Source organism: Malaclemys terrapin, chromosome 8, assembly GCF_027887155.1.
Source record: "Malaclemys terrapin pileata isolate rMalTer1 chromosome 8, rMalTer1.hap1, whole genome shotgun sequence".
Taxonomy (NCBI): Eukaryota; Metazoa; Chordata; order Testudines; family Emydidae; genus Malaclemys; species Malaclemys terrapin.
This window is the reverse complement of record NC_071512.1, coordinates 54,499,092-54,516,427: the sequence shown is the minus strand read 5'-3', so window position 1 is coordinate 54,516,427 and position 17,336 is coordinate 54,499,092. Positions and strand designations below refer to the sequence as shown.

The 17,336-nt window shown below is 51.1% G+C and overlaps 1 protein-coding gene across 1 annotated transcript in view; it reads right to left on the bottom strand.

The window, feature by feature from the left end:
• Positions 1–12,981: 12,981 nt before the first annotated feature.
• The window catches only part of KIAA1614 (KIAA1614 ortholog), a 36,251-nt gene continuing 31,896 nt past the window's right edge, over positions 12,982–17,336 (bottom strand). Inside the window, exons 9-10 of the mRNA XM_054038627.1 lie at positions 17,071–17,255; positions 12,982–14,252 (exon numbers count right to left, since the gene is read on the bottom strand). Of these exons, the coding sequence (XP_053894602.1) occupies positions 14,059–14,252; positions 17,071–17,255 (379 nt within the window). The 3' untranslated portion in view covers positions 12,982–14,058. The remainder of the gene's footprint in view (positions 14,253–17,070; positions 17,256–17,336) is intronic.

Below are 17,336 nucleotides of genomic sequence, written 5' to 3'. Positions count from 1 at the left end.
CAGTGTCTTTAGTCCTATTCTCCTTGTAAATCTGCTTGCTCCTGTTGCCTTTTCATTTAATTATGTCATAAATAATGGACTGTGGCATCACCAAATGAATCCAGCTACTGGAAATAGTTAAATGGTGGGGTTTTTGATAATCCTTTGTTAGAAGTGTAAATAGAGAGAGTGAGTCTGGTACAATATTACATTTGAAAGTTCAGACTGTCTCTAAAGCTTGGAGAAGCTAGAGACTGCTTCTGTGAACATATTCCAGACTGGTACACAGCATTAATCAAAATGTAGCACTTTTTGAACTCTGAGAAAGATCCTTGTACAGAATCTGGATCAAATTAACAGTGTGACATTTTCATCTTGGTGTGGCAAGCCTGGGCAGTTGGAACATTTATACGGTCCACACTAAGCTGTAATGAAGAGGTTGCAGATAGACGTCTGTAGAGTTTGACGTCTTAATGCTGTAGTGGAGGTAGGTGGCCTCTGAGGAAGCTTTTCTGACCATCCCTTATGGTTGAGCACTGTGAAAGATCTGTTATACTTGATCACGGCGGAATCTAAAATGGCTAGCTGTGGCTTATTTTCATACTGTAAATGTTGCTGTTCTTCCTCCATTCAGAAGAGCTGTTAAAACTGCTGGTTGTGTTGTAATTGAACTTTCCTCAAAGAGGAACTAGACAGTCATCTCCAATTTTATATTTGTTTTAACTTTGGGACAGTGACATTTCATTATGTTGTGCTCCACATTGTAAGAGAGAGTTGGGTCCTGTGCTCCGAGTCTATCTGCTAGTTTCCTTTCTTCAGGTTAGTGGCAGGCTGCCAAAAATTGCATTTTAGTAATGCTGTTTATAAGGGGAGCCACTTATTGCATTCTCTTATGGGCAGGGGAGGATAGATTGTACTTCCCATGACCCTACTAGCCCCTCCTGTTCCTCCTTCCATACAGGTTTTTAAAGGAACTACTCGCTCATCTGAGACCTAGTAGTCCAGAAGTGCAATGAGTTAAATGCAGATTTGTACTCTGCTATATGCATCCCCCACGAAGTGGGCTTGGGAGGTGTACAGCACAGTACTTGCAATGTACACATGTGAATTGTCTAGAAGCCCAGTGAGTGGTGTTGCAGGTGGCTGGTAATGAGATGGTGGATGAGTCTCCCTTTCCCTATTTTTTTCCCCTCCATGACCATACTTCAGTTCCATGTAATCTTGTTCCATGGTGGCTTCTGCCCTGTCATTCATTATTGAGAGAGCAATCTCACAAGTACCGAGAGAACCACAGTCCATTGCCTGGCCAGCAGCATTAGATATTTATGCTATTATCTAAACTTTAGCTTGCATTAAAAAGCTCTGCATAGCAGACATGCTTTGAGAACTGCTGCCTTAATGCACTAGTTTACTGTGGCTGTGTTGCAGCTTGTTTTATAAAGGTGGGGCCTGTTGCAGCGTACAGCCACATAACTTTAAAGGAACTCTGCTCATCTTTACTTCAGGATTAGCAGATCTGCCCTGTTTACTATAGAAAGATCTTTGCACAAAGCTGAAACTTTAGCTGCACCCTTCAGGTTAAAAAAAAGGGGTGGTGAGATGTCTTAAACGGCCTCTCACTACAGTTCTGGGTTCAAGCATGTCTCACTAACCGTTCCCTCTTTTTGCTGGAAAGGCAAGCCTTGATTTTTCTGATGGAAAAGCAAAAAATGGTTTGGGGAAGGTGGCACTTTGTAGCTGTCTTTCTGATTCATTCCAAAGGAGCAATAGAAGAGCACAAACACTTTTCCATCGGTGAAGAAACCCTAGTTTAGGAACATGGGGGTGATGGATTATTTCAGTCCTAGAAAGTTGTTTTGCTAAAAGTGTCGATTTGGATTGAAGACTGTTGTAACTCAAAGGCTTCTACCACAACTCTGCTAGGTCTTATGCCAAAATAAAGTGTTTAGTAAAACAGTGATTCAGCCCCTACAGTCTCGTGTGTGTTAAGTAGGAATAGACTGATGGAGGCTTGACCACAGCAGTCAAGGGCCTAGTGCTACCAATATGGTTAGTACTAGTGCTAGCCCCAGAAGAGTCCTTGAGCCAAAGTAGTTGAGTGACCTCAAAATATTGATAGACAACAAACCACCTGTCATGTAGAGGAGGTTGAGATTACCATCAGCTTTCTCTTTCCCCTCCAAGAGGAGGCAAAACCTATCCTCTCCTTCATCCCCATGATTATCATGGTATAGTAAAAACCCACGGTGTACAGTAAGCAGGCCTGGCAAGTACAGTTCAGGGGGCTAGGTATACCAAACCTGATGCTGCAGGACCAAATCTTTGGATTATTTCACAGCACTATGGAAAAACTCAGAGCTTTATATCCAGAAAATGAACTCCTCTCCCACAGTACCCCGCCTTAGCACAAGCAAGTCCACCCATGTAACATGCTTTGTGAACTAAGGTTTGGGAATCCCTTCTTACTGCTTCACTTCCCCTCCCAGGCTCAGATACAGCCGGTGCAGTGCAAAGCAGTGCACATGACAACAAACAGAAAAAACAAGCACTGGATGGGCAGCTGACTGACAGTCATTCATCCAAAACACTGTTCCATTGTTTCCCTATTTAAATGCAGCAGGGAGCTCTAACAGCACTGTCCTGTGCTAGTGCTGCCACAGTGCAGCAGCTGCTTGTTCCGTTTGGATGCACTGGCTGCTCTCCATGGTGATGCTCATCAGGACAATGCATCTGGGGGGATTCTGTAAAAAGCTCTGACTTACCAGAATGCAGAAGTAACTTTCCTTTACTCTTTCCCTCTTACTGTCCTCAGTGGGGGAGCAAAGATTGCAGTAACCGATTACCAAACCTCCGCTGCTATTCCATTGAGTGTTTTAGATGACAGTAGAACTGCTACTCTGATCTGGGAGCAACACAGGCATGAGTGGAAAAAACAGCTCTGGAATATTTGCTTGGTGTTGTAAACTCTGGTGTGCTGACTGTTAGCTGGGGGAAGGGGAGATATAAGGATTTGGCTATGCAAAAAATCAAATCTGTTTTAGTGTGAAGTTATGAACTCATCTTTAATGGGGAGGAAGTTTGGTAATTAATTATGTAGAAAAGTTATTTAAATAGATACAGTCAGGGAAAAAGCAGTTTCCCCTTATGTTCCAGTTGCCACTAAGGAACGTAAGGGTCAAGACTCAAGGGGACAGCAGTGGAGTGGGAGGCAAAGCTAGTCCTGGAAAACTTACAGTTGTCTCTTCTGATGATTCTTTACCCATGTGTATACATGGTTTAACACTCATGATCCATATGCTGTGTTGCTGCAGCACAGGAAAGCAGCTGGTCTATGCCTGGGTGGAGATCCTGCTGTCTGTTTTTCCCCTGAAATATTCGGTGAGGATTGACGGCAGTTCATTCCTGTGGAGTACAATGTGATTACACCACGGCAACTGTTCCCACGAAACAAAATGTGATAAGTCACAGCTTCGTAGTAGCTGTTGGAGAGTAAGGACACTGGGCAATAGCGTAAAGCCTGTGAGAAACGTTTTAAATAATGAGCTGCAGTAGCCGTCTAAGGAAATAGTGTTACTCTAAAATATCAACAACTGTTGACTTCTGCTGTTGGAATCATGTTACGGTTATGCAAAGAATCCTTCATCCTTCTACAGTATTAAAGTGGAGATTCGCTGAACACCTGTCTCATCAATTTTTTTCCCCACTTGTTTGGGTGAATGGTTTGGCAGTGTAGGCCACCCCACAAACCATCCCCAAAGAGGAAATGATTTTCAAGCACATACAGCATTGTTGGTATATTACCATGACCCTGTAGAGCACAGGAGTTGCTTTAATCTGTGCCCTTTCTGGGTAGGAGCATTGAAATCCCTGACTAATTGACACAAGCTGCAATGATAAGTTTAAGTAGCCAACGCCACCCCTTTGATTCACAATAGATGAAGAATTAGCTGAGCACAGACATTGAAGCATATGATCACCAGCAATAGGATGTCTGCCCTCATACTGAGAACTTTCCACAAGACAGCCTTTCTGCTCTTCACCAGTGTCCTCCACCACCAGCCTTACTTCACAAAAGCTAGACACCTGAAAACAGGGCATCTATTTTACCAATCATCAGCATACCTCTCAATGGCAGCTAATCAGCCTAGGTAAGCAATTAGACAAAGCTGAGCCTACACAGGCAGTGCCAGCTGAGTCAGCCAGCAAGGTCCTGCTAATAGATGCAAGATCAGGTGCCTCAGCCATGTTCTTAGTGAGTGGCCATGAATTAAGCAGCAGGAGCCAAAGGCAGGGGCACTGCTTGCCCTTTCCCTGTACTACTGCCAAACCGCAAGGACAGAAACCAAGGGTATGTCTACACTGCACTAAAAACACTGACTCCGGCTCAGACTGCAGGGCTATGAAATTGCAGCGTAGACATCTGGGCTGGAGTCATGGCTATAGGACCCTCCTGGGGTCCCAGAGCCCAGGTTCCAGCCTGAGTCAGCTGACAGGGGCCAGCCATGGGTGTTTTAATACAGTGTAGACATAACCCAAGTGTCTACCTCAGCCCTACATTTGGCAAATGCCCTTTTGCCACCTAATTCCACACACACACGACAAGGATGTAGGAGCGCCATTCCTGGGGCTGGTCTCCTTCGCCTTCCAGATCCCCAGTGCTTGAGCACTGCTCCAGTCTGCCATTGTAGCTACATCAGCAGTGAAGAGTGGGGACTGCCATAGCCAGACACTGGAGTAACCAGCAAAACAAAGGCATCTCTTGCTTCCTTTACATGGGTACTGAGGATGGAATGTAGTTCCCTGAGATCCCTGTAGGCCTAGGATTTCCAGCTAGTGAATGCGAGAGTTGGCACCACACTTTCCCTGTCCAAGGATACTTGTGCCAGTCCCTGTTTGCTGGGCAAGCTGTTTCCACTGATTATTTGGATCAAGTAGGCAGGAGCTTGGATAAAATGGCCCTGTCACAGCAAGTGCAGCCAACGGGCTCAATTTTGACAGTGTCAAGTAGCAGCTAGTTTTTTAAACAAGTGAATTAATTGCCCGTGAAAAGTGCCACCTTGCTCTCCCTGACAACTGGAATCCTCCATTCACACAACAGATGCAGCACTGGCAGGAGCAATGCAGGCTCAGGGCCTATAGTGAAGGGGACCATACAAGCACATGAATAAACAGAGAGAAGCCTTCCTATACAGGGCCTCCGCTCGGACATGGAGCGCCCACCTCTAGGTCTGATGGAACAGTGCAATCTCCGGGCCCAAAAGCCTGTGGCTTGGGCTGGGAGTGCTACCAAAGGAGCTAATACTGATGTGGAGATCTGGCTAATGCTGGCAGTAAGCCCTCCCATTCACCTCACGTTGATTGTCACAATGTCAATGGATGGCACCAGCTTTGGGCAGCTACTAAACTAGTTTGTATTTCAGCAAGCCACCTCCCAGGAGAAATGCTCTGTTTCCCATTACTAATCCCCTGAATCATCTCATTTCCCTCTGTCAAAACAGTTGGTCATTTAAAGAAGTTGAACACTTCCCCAAAGCTCACTGGATGGAGAGATTCTGCCTGCAGAGTTTGTGCTAAGTGGTTGCTGCAAATGGCCTGGCCCAGCAATAGTTAATTTTACCTCCACTTTCCTTGCTCGAGTCCATGGAAATGATGGTGTCTCCACGTATGGGCCTGATACACACTTTGCCCTGGGGATCTTACAGTCCCATTGGCAGCATCACAATCCAAGTGACCAATTGCCAAACAGCCTGAAATTGAAATAGTGGGGAAGTTATTTCCTGCCCGTTGGAGCCAGTTGACCTTTTCCAAAATTGCAGCGAGGTCTTTGCCAAGTGGGGTATTGCCAAACCGGCAATCTGTGAGCAGGTGCTAGTATGCTGGGATGGGGGGGGGAGCATAGTGCCAGGTCTCCTATGGAAAACACTGCTGAGGGGAGATGAGAGGTGTCAGCAAATCCTATCAAAGGTTCTGCTGCTCGGGAAGTAGCTAGCAGCCTCCCCTCAAAGACAGAGCTTCGGTGGAGGGCAAAAGGCAGAAGAAGGGATTATGCCATCACAGCCCTCTCCCCTGAAAAACCCACAAGTCTGGTTGTGACCACTAAGTAGAGAGGGGACAGTGCATTGATCTCTTAGCAGCAGTCATAGCCGAGCTTAGAAATTCAAAACTGAAGCATTTCCTCACTGAGCATGTATGCTAGTTTGTCACTGTAGGGTCCCTAATGCTGTCACTGCTGGCTTCCTCCCACAGTGGGGAGACACAAAGAATTAAGGTGAAGAAAGTAGATTATGTCTGGGTCTTTCCATTTTTCGCTTTAATGCCCAGAGCACAAGCACCCCAGGAGCTATCTGGAGCAATCGTAAGCTTTCTGGGGTGAGCGCAAAGGTGCAGTGATGTACATGCTGCTTTGTACCAGAAGCAGATGTTTCTCTTCCATCCTCTGACACAGCCATGGTCCCTATTACAGTGGATGAAAGGACAACAGCTATCTGAGGGCAGAATTTGGTGTAGTGGGGGGGGGGATGGCCCAGCATTTGGCTCTCACATTACCTGGTTCATGTGGCCTTCTGTTGGAATTAGGGCCACCTGTCCCCACCAGCCTCTCCAAGCCATGGTTACGGAACCGATCTCACCTTGTCCAGCCTATCCAATAGTAGGTGACGTATCTTCCTGCCGAGTCAGCCATTGCACCACAAACTTATACGTTTTCCTCTTCACTTCCCACCTGATGAAGGGAAGCCTGATGAAAGAAACTCCAGTGAAACTAACACAGAGACAGATGCCTGCTTGTGGCTTGCTCCGACACAGGGATGGGGTGGGCATTTTACACAGGAGTAGTGAAGGTGGAGGACTACATAGATCACTGAGCGCACTGCACAATCACCGTATGGTTATAAGCTGTCGGTCCTGACGAGAGGCAGAAGAGATCATGTTAGTGAATTTCTCTTTTTGCGTGGCTCCCACTTTACCATATAGGGCCCTGTTCACATTCGCTGTGACAGCCTTAAAAATGCTCTCAACTTTTACTTTGATTACCTTGATTCCAACAGCATGACCGGCTCCCAACTGCGGAGCATGGAACCCAGAGCAGAGGAACCGCCAAGCCACACCACGTCCAGGTGAGCTGGTGAACATAGTGAGGAATCACACCAGGGAATGGGCTGGAGAGCTGCCCTCTGTCCACCAGCAGCAGGAGCTGGAGATTCTCCCCCAGCAACTAGAGATGGGCCTGAGGCTAAGTCAGGATCCAGATCCAGACCTGGACGTTCAGTAAAGGGGGGAAAGGTGTTTGTATCTAGGGGTTTGGGCCCCAGTCTAGCACCCAGTGCCCGAAATGGTGACAAGTCAGTTCACACCCCCAAACCAAGAGTGAGATTCTTTACATTCTAATTTACTTTTCAGTGTTTAATGTCCTTTGCTTTTTGGAGTCCAGCTTAGCAAGTGAGGTCACACTGGTCACCAATTTACATGCGCTGGCCCCATGCTGTAACGTCTGGGGTGCAAACTCTGCTGAGGATCATTTTAAAAGAATTCCCATGGCATTAATGTGTTTTGAATAAAAGCTGCCGCTAGCCCTTCCTCAGGCCTATATTTTGGGGCACATTTAGGCTGATCGTGTCCCTTGGAGGCAACAGTGGTTTTGTTTTTCAGAACAATGGAACTTACACTGCCCAGTGCTTTCTAAGGGGAAGTCAGCATTCTCAGTCTTACTTTGCATCAAGAGGCAGGTTCCTGTTTATTATCAGTGTTGCCAACTCTTAATTTTAGCACCAGTCTCACGCTTTTTGGTGGTGCTCTTAAAGCCCCAGCTCTTGGCATTAGTTATGACAGGAGAATCTCAGCATAAGGATTTTTCTGGCCGTCGCAGCTGAAGACAAAAGCTTGACGTCATGAAATCGAAAGGTTCAAAATATAGAAGGCAAATCAAAACAATGCAGAACTTTAAAAAAAAAAATCCAATGATTTCTAAACGTCTGGGGTTGGCAATATTGGTGCCATCAAGACACCAGCACTTTCAATGATTTGCTTTGCTGTGTAATTAGATGTAGTGATCAGAATCTTGTCTCTACCGTGCAAACGATCTCTGGCCCGATGCTGCGTTCTACAAGGAGGAATGGCGAAGGAGGGGGACACAGTACAGGCTTGAAGAAAGAGTTTTCCAGAACTGCTGTGATCTCTCCCACACAGAGAATGGCTCCAGCCTGCCACTCACAGGGCCTTTATTTGGGTTAGTATTTTTAAACTGCAGCTAATCTGATTTGCTTGCTAGTATTTTGTTTTTCTTTCAGTTGCTTTCTTTTCTAAAGACCAGTTTCAGATTCGCCCCAGAGGTGGCATTTGAAGGGGGTGGCCTCCTCTGGCTGGGGATTTTGTAGCAGCATGATGCTGCTTGAGAGAGAGGCGGAGGTTATTTGTTATACTTCACAGGCGCTTTCTTTAGAAGAAAAGCTCTGCAAGCAGCCAAGATCCCTCCCCCCGGGTGAAGAACAGCCAGGCAATCTGTCCAGACACCCTGGGATCATTAGCATTGAAATATAAACTCTCTGGGGGATGGAGAACAAAAGCCGAATTACTCATCCAAGGAGCGGGGGCGGCGCTGGGCGAAAGGAAGGCGGCTGGAAGAGCTGTAGCTGGGCAGGTGTCTTCGTTCCTTGGCTGCTAGCCCAGAGCCGTTTGGGGCCTGCAGTGGGTGTGAGTGGGGCACAGAGGCTTGCTGCTGCCGCAGGGGGCCCTCCTGCCTCCGGAGCAACAGAGGCGGTGTGGGGGGTGTGCTTGAACTGAACTGGTTCTCTCCAGCTGCCATGGAGGCAGGAAGATGCCAGCTGTGCCCAGGCTGCTTGGGGCTGCATGGAAAGCTGGCACAGAGCAGAGGCTACAGGGGCCTGTTTTCTAGAGCATCGCAAGAAGATCTCCAATCATAAGAGGGCTGGCAGAGGGGAGCAGTCACACTCAGCGGGGAGGGGGCTGATGCCCCATCTGCTGCTGGGAGAGACAGCAGCCTCCAGCCAGTCACTTTGTCTGTGCCCAGGCTGAGCCTTACACACACACACACACACACACACACACACACCCTACCTCTCTCTGGTTGTACTGCGCTTGTCCCCATGGTACCCATGCACCATCGGCGTGGCACAGTGTCCAGATCGTTGCACCCCCCACCCCAGAAGCCTCTGACTCCTCTGCTTCCCACGGGATTAGCCGGCCTGCTCAGGGAGGACCCTGCATACTCCCACTTGAGGCTCCTTTCGGCCCCAGCTGCTAAGTGGGGCTTGGCATCCAGCCCTGCTGCATTGGGCTCCAGGATGAGTCTCTAATGGGGTCACTGGCACTTCCAAAGTGCACTGAGACAGTGGAGGGGCAGCATGACCTGGTGCACTGAGCACAGGGCTGGGAACCAGGAACAGCTGACTTCTAATCTTCACTCTGCCACTGCCATCCTGGATAGTCCCAGGCAAATCGCTTCGCCTCAGTGTCCCACTTTCCTCATCTGCTCGTTACAAGCAGCCATACTTACACCACCTCCCAGGGATGTCTGGGCAGCACTTTGAAAGCATAAAGTTTGACTTAAGTGCTAGGTAACAGTATTTTTGCAGGGGGCTGTCAGCACTGGCCCTTTGGCCCAACGTAGCTTCCTTTGTGTGTGTAGGACAGACCTGGATAGCTGCTGCTCACACACAACCACCCAGGCTGCTTCTCCTTGCCATAAGGGAAGAGAACAGGGGAGATGTTGTTCCTGTTCTTCCCATGCTCTCCCCCCACGGGGCTGTCTGGGATGTCTGCAGGCTGGAACAAATCCAGAACTGCGCTCCGGCTGGCTTTGACTAGCTTTCCCATCAGAGCGCGGGTTGCCTTCACATGTATGAGAGCACTCGCAGGGTTTACTTCTGGGACACATCGCAGCCAGCTCTCTCTCCGACGTATATTCACTAGAGTGGCGATCAGCCTGTGCCAAAATAAACCCGGCGTTAACCAATCTCAACTAGCCCGTGCCAGTGGCTAGCGAAGGATGTTCCACTCCTCAGTTATAAGCACTTGAGGCAGGCTGCATGTTTTACCCCCAAGTGCCTATTGACAGGTCAGCAAAGCTGAGGCTCTGCTGTGCTGAAGCAGGGCACCCTGGTGCCCCCTACATGTAGCTCAGCACTCCTCAGAATGAGACCTTAGCTTGCCTGCCATTCCAGTGACTCTGCACCTGGGTTCCCGCCATCCTCTCACAGGTGAGACTGGCAGCCCCTGGAAAGGTGACCTGCAATGGAAAAAGAAATGGGCTCATCGTGCCCTTCTTTGCGAGGGATAAAGCAAGCATGAAAGGGTTTTTCTTCCCTAAAAGAGGAGTTGGTGGCATCAGAAAGTCAGGGCTTTCCATCCCTGGAATGGTGCGAAGGGCTAGAGTCTCAGTGGGGTTCACAACGTCAGCACAGACGAAAGCTGAGCAATTGAGAGGGGCGTCCAGCCTCTAGGAAAAGGACATCACTGGAAAGGACATCAATTCATCCCCTCTACCCAGCTCTCCCAATACTGGACCTCCAGCAAAAAATCCAGACACTGCTTCCCTGTCGTTCCTGAGGGGCGGAAATCTAGATGCAATGAAAGAGGCACAAACCCCATTTTAAAATATTTCCCTTTGCAGGTCACCTAAAACCAATTGACCAGGCTGGGAAAGCACAGCTGTGAGGACACGGTTCATGGCCGAGCAGCTGTTACCACACAGAAGCCAGAATGGCTGCCTGCATAAACCACTCAGCTCAGCTCACCAGTGGAGGGAGCGTTAGGGTTAAATCAGGCGGCCCTCCATAGATAAAGAGCCACATAGTGTTTCCTTTCAAGAGGCAGCACCTGGAGCCCAGGGCTATCCATCTGCCACCCACCGACATCCGGCTGTGACCTCTGATGGCCGTCTCCCTTGTGCTAATCATAATTTTTTGGAGGGCAGAGATGAATGGCTCTTACTGCCTCCTATGTGGTGGGAGCAGAGGGGAGCTTCGGGCACTGTTTTGCCATTGGTTTTATTAGTTATTTAATACATACATTCAGCAAAGGTGACAGATCAGCCGGGCCCCGCACTCAACTACAGAGCAGCACAAGCCCTCCTCGCCCGGGGCTTCAGCCCTGACCCAGACAGGCAACATCCAGGGTGAAGAGGGGAGTGCGGCACCCAGGCTCAGCCCATTGTTGGCCTTTCTCCCTGGGACGAGTTGTGGCAATGGAGGTGTGATGGGGAAGCTTGTGCAGAATGAACTGGCCGAGCCCACAAACCAGCCAGCCCGTGGTAACATGTTTCAGCCATTATCAATCTGGGCCCGGGGTGAACTGCCCTCCTTAAGCAAAAGCATCACGTCCCCTCCCCTCTGCCACAGGGAAAGGTGTTACCTGGCAACTGGAACGTGGACAGACTGACTGGCTTCTCTCCACCTCTTGTCCCATAAAGCTGCAGGGGGTCACGGTGTCTTTGCTCCCCACCCCAGGAATCTCAATTGCTCCCAGTCCAAGCTGGGTAACATACACAGGCACCGAACATTGTCGGTGTGTATGACACACCACAGGAAAGGCCCAGCTCCTTTCCAGCAGTAGTGTATTAACACATGCCATTCTCAAAGCAGTGCCGCAGCCCCAAAGGGGAGACAAGCCAGGGTTTTCAGCCGGGCACACACACACCAGGCAGGCTGGGACTAACAGCACTAAGCAGGTGCTGAGATGGGGGTGGGGAGGGCTGGACCCAGCTGTTCAGTCTGGCAGTGTTGCCTGCTCCCCAATAACAAGGTTAGTTAAAACCACTGGCAGTGAGGGGGGGCAAAAGTGACCTCCTGGGAGAGCAAAGGCCCCAGACGTGATGAAGAGAGTGAAGGCCGAGGAAGTCCTAAGACAGCCAGAGCGTGAGTGTGTATATAAGACAGATCATGCTCCCCGTGCAGAGGGTGCTGGAGGCAGGGGCGGGAGGGAGGCAGAGATAAGGTTGAACTGAGCAATTTGCTTATAACTTCCCCTTTTCCCAAGTCCTCCACTTTACCAGCAAAAGTCCCTCCCTGTGCATCCTCTTACAAACCTCTTCTTTCCTTGCTTTCCACTACCAGCTCCCTCTCCTGGGCTGGCTCCTCCATCCCTCTGGCCCTGCTTTTAAGCAGCATCCCATTAGATTAGTTCATAGTATACCGGAGCCCTTTCTTCACTCTGGCTGCCTTTCCATGGCTCATCCTATGCAGTCCCAGGGACCAGATTTTGTTGGTTCTAGTGTCCCAAGCAGAACCGTCACATCCACACACGACTAATAACACCGGTAAGGTCCTTGCGGGATGTGTCCCCCCCATTTGAGCTCAGCAGGCTGGGAGGTCTCCAAGCCGCCAGCTTGCATTGCCCCCCACACAGCACATTGAGCTGCCAGACCAACTGCCTGTCATCCAGCCTTTCTCTGGGACTTGCACCAACTCAGCCCCACTTCCGGTAGGACTCTGGTTTCTAACCATTAACCGTGTCACGTTGCCAGACTAACCTCTGACAGGGAGCTTACTGCGCAGCACTGAGGCATTGCAGGCAAGTCTGCTTGTCCCTAAACAGACTAACCCCACAGCCACGTCCCCCTTTAAGTGACTTAACCTTCCTGCTGCTCCAGCCCCATAACCGGACTGCAGCCCTCGCATCCAGACTCAGCCGTCCTGCTCCCCTTCCCCCAGATCTATGGCTCCCAGCCTCCCATCCATCCTGTGAACCGGGGACCCTCCCCAGCTGTGGGATGGCTTTCTTTGACAGATGCTGAGACTGGCTGCTCCTTCCTCCTGTCCATCTCCTTATCCCTCCCAGCACTGCGTATCTCGACCAACACCAGCTACCTTCCCCCCGCAATTTATCTACATGCTCCTCTTAGGGCACCACACCCCTTGCAGCACCGCACCCCATCAGCAAGCATGGACCTGACCCAGCCACCCTCAGAGCACTGCCCGCAAACATTAACAGGCCCGTTCCCTGTTCCCCACTCTCACACCTGCTCCAATAACTCAGGTACAGGGTGTGGAGAGTTTCCATCAGAGATTTTTAATAAGTTAAGAGAAACACAATGATGAACATACAGAGGTTTCCAACACTGGTTAAATGAGCCCCTCGCCAGGCCAAACAGGTCCCATCAGCACATCCAGCAGGTCTCTGGGCTCTATGTCCCGCCCTTTATTTCACCAGCATGAGTTAGCCCAAGAATGACATTGGCCTTCATCTCAGGCTGGCACCAAGGAGCCAGTGGGAAAGCTCTTGGCTCGGTGACATGAGGCAACCGGAGAGGAACTGACTACATGCAGGGCACAAAGGCAGACCTGGCGAGAGGGCGGCGCTGCACGGCAGCCGTGGGCTCTTGCTGCACAGCTGCCAGGCTGGCGCTCAGAGCTGAAGACACTGGTGCTGCCAGGCCCCCACCATGGAAGCCTCTGATGGATACGCTGATCAGGCAGCGCCCCCTGCTGTTTGGCCACTGGGAACAGCAGGGACCTAGTTGGCAGGTCACGGATCCTTCCCGCATTGCAGGTAGTCACTGTGTGGTGGATGAGGGCAGAAAATAAGACCCCCGTCTACCCCAAGCTGGCAAATGTTGGGGAACAAAATATTGCACAGAAAGTCTGGCCCCTGAATGCTACTCAGCATGTCTGGGTGCAGACCCCCGGCCATTAACACTCACCGCGGGGGAGCCAAGCAGCCGCACCCATTATTTCTCCTGGACTAGCGTGCATGAGCTGCTTGGTGCACCAGCCCACCAACAGAGACAGAGGCTGTGAAGCAGACATCGCCCTGACAGTCCCTTGGCCACAGACAGGGATCCGTGTTGTCCGTCACAACTTTGCACACGCTCACTAGTTAGCACAGAAAGGTCCCCGACACGGAGACACAGCGCTGCCTGTGGCATCAGGTATCTTTCCAGTCATAAAGGCATCTCCTAGCAGCGGGAGTTGGGCTCCGTGCCAAGGACTGTGTCCCTGCAGCGCCCCATGAGGCAGCAGGGGCTTCACCCACACGCAGGTCAATCCTTGTTCAGCGAGGCCACTGAACACCGCGTAGCATCGTGCTTCCTGGGTGCAACCAGGCAGGACCCTGGCCTCCTCCATGCTACCGCTTGGTGGGTCTCTGCTTGAGCACTCGGATGGACAGGGTGTCAGCCCATAACAGCAATTCACTGATGTGGGCCAGGCCAAGCCCGGTGACCTTGGCACCGTTCACCTCCAGGATCTCATCCCCCACTCCAAGGAGTCCTGCGTACAGCTTGGCTGTGCTGGTGTCTGCCATCTCCTGGACATAGATGCCTGCAAGGCAAATAGAGAGCCCACTCAGTGCCCCAGTTATGCAGAGAGTAAGGTGCAGCTTCCTAGGACTAGGACCCCTGCACCAACTCCTACCCTTCCGCTCAGCTCCTGCTGTTGCTAATGTTGCACACTGCAAACAGACCATTGCTTAGGTCACTTTGGCCTATCTGCTCTTCCTTTGTGAGTATTGGGTACAACTCTTTGGTCTCCATCTAGTCAGAACCAGGCAGGTGTTTTCAGGCCAGCTCTTCAGAGAGCAGGGGACTAAGGCAAATCTAGAGTTATGCTGGAAGACAGACTGGGAAAGCTCTGCGATCGGACCAGTTAGAAGAATGGAAATTCTCACTGTGGCATTTCACTAAGGTGGAAAACCAAATCAGCGCACACAGGGATATTCTTCTGCTTGTACGACATTTAGGGTCAGCACTATGGGGCCCAACTTGAACCTTTGGCCAGCACAACAATAAAAATAAACAATCTGCTCAGAGCACACATTCCCTGCACATGCGACTGATCCCCACTGCTTCGAATTTCTGACCTTCCTGTTCACTCCAAATTTCACAGCATGCCAGATTGCGAGGCCAGGATCTGGAGCGATCCAAGACCCCATGGTGCACCAAGCCACAGAGGGATCTGGATAAGCTGCAAGTTCACTAAAAACCTTTAGCCCACACTGTTCCAATGGTGAGCACTCGCAGTCAGAGAGGGGCTCAGTTTTCATGCTCACTCAATTGATGGCCTCTGAAGCAACACTGCCAATAAGGGTGCCTGTTGGGGCATTGAAATCTCTGAAATCACACACATCTACTAGTGATGGGACCACAGCCACCACTCACTGCACATCGGCCGCCAAATCATCCCATGTCTGTAATTCGGGCTGAATTTGGAAGCAGCGACAAAGGTACAGACCTCCACCACTCATTACCAGCACCAGGCAAGCCCTCAGGTTAATTTCTTAAGGTAGGACAGGGATGCTGAGAGGGGCTTAGGCCACAGACCACAGGACCATCACTGGCCATCCATCCCTGCCTGTAGGCCACCTGTTGGCCATTCCTTGCTGCTACACTGCAGCAAGTGCCGATCTGAGTCCCCAACTGTCCAATCCGAGTCCCTAACTGTCTGTATGGGGGTGTGGCATCTCCCTTGTGCAAATAAACATCAAACGTGCAACACGATGGGGGAAGCAAACAGCAAAGCGCACACACAACAGATGGGAAGAGAAACATGAAAACATCCTCGCCGCGCCTGCCAAGAGCTGCAGTGCATTCACCCACAGCACTCACATCCGCACAGCCCCAGCCCCACGCCAGTCTGTAAGGGGAACTCCGCCATAGTCAGGGGGTCTGAGCCCAGGGGTCATGACCACCCTGCCCAATGGGAGAGGGGTCCTGGTGCAGAACAGGCTGAGACACACTGGCCCTCTTTAAAGAGCTCTTCAGCCATTGGGTGTATGCAAGTCCTTAATAGCCATCTTTCCTTCTCTTCCCCCGGGGGGCTCTGAATGGCTATCCTTGTTCTGAGTCTCAGCTGAAAGGCCAAGGACTGCAGCGGTGCAGAAGGAGCTACCCCCGGAGCCCAGGATGGTTGAGTTTGAGGCACCCGGCAGGGCTGCTCGCCGGACCCGCTCTGTGGATAAACCAAGGAGTCAGGGCTACAGAACTGTCATGGCAATAAATTCACTAAACATCTTACTGGAATATAGTATCCAAAGTCAAGGCTGGTTAAATCAAATGCCGGCCTCCTCCTGGAGCCCACCTACCTGATGCCAGGAGCCAGATGCACTACAACACTGCCAGGAGCCCGGCCGGGAAGAACCCTGGAATGTCTGGACTCAGTCAGGCCCTGAGCCTTCCCCATTTCAGGGAGCTCTTCTCTATTTGGAATGGGGAAGAGATTTAGCAGGGGGACTCCAATAGCAAAGGGCTAGCCTGAGACTGGTGGAGGTCCCAGAGCCCGCTACTGCCTGAGGGCTGCTTTCCAGGGTGGCACTCCAGGGCTCCACAGGGATTTATAGAGACAGCTGGCCCCGAACACAGGCACTTTCCCCCATCCCAGCAGAGGAGGTTAAGGATGAGAGGTCTAGATGGGGTGTTTTGGGAGCTCCACTACTCTGCTGACAAGCTAACAGCCCAGGAACTGCCAGGCTGAGTCAGCCCAGGGGACCATCCAGTGCGTGCCCAGTGTTCCACACGGGCCAGCAACAGCTGCTTTACAGGAAGGTGCAAGACCCCTTGCAGCAGGCTAAGGCAGCCACCTCTACTGCCCTGGGCTGCCATGTCCCAGGGGTGATACTCAGGGGACGCCAGAAGTAGGGCGCCGCTACAGAGACCCCATTTGTGGAATTTGCTCCCACCCAAAACATTCCTAAGCCTGAGACTGGCTGCCCGTAGGTCACACTGCCGTCTTTGTCCAGGCTCCCCCAGCCAGGGCCAGCGACCCCGAGCATTGAGCAGATTGACTGGCTTCTCTCCACCTCTTGTCCCATAAAGCTGCAGGGGGGTCACGGTGTCATTGCTCCCCACCCCCGGAATGTCAATTGCTCCCAGTCCAAGCCGGGTAACACATCACAGGAAAGGCCCAGCTCCCTTCCAGCAGTAGTGTATTAACACATGCCATTCTCAAAGCAGTGCCGCAGCCCCAAAGGGGAGACAAGCCAGGGTTTTCAGCTGGGCACACACACCAGGCAGGCTGGGACTAACAGCACTAAGCAGGTGCTGAGAGGGGGTGTATTTTTAAGGTCTCAAGAAGCTGAAACAAACCATAAAAGCTACTTGATGGTGCTGCTATAAAGCCCCATGTGACTATTCACTGCAGGTACCTGTGTCAGGTCGACCATTCCCTGAGGAGACACGGAACCCAAAAGTGCCCTGTGGGGGGCGCTGCAGCTCCAGCTGGCTGGTTCCATCCGGGAAGACTTCTACCACCCGCCCGACTGTTCGCACCAAGTCAGGGGCGCCAATGTCATCCACGCTGAGGGAACGCCGGGGTGGGGCACCTGCTTTCCTGGGGGGAGAAGGGACCGAGCCAGAGGGAACGTTACTGCTGTGTGGAGCAAAGAACCCACCACCCTTGGAGCAAGGAAAT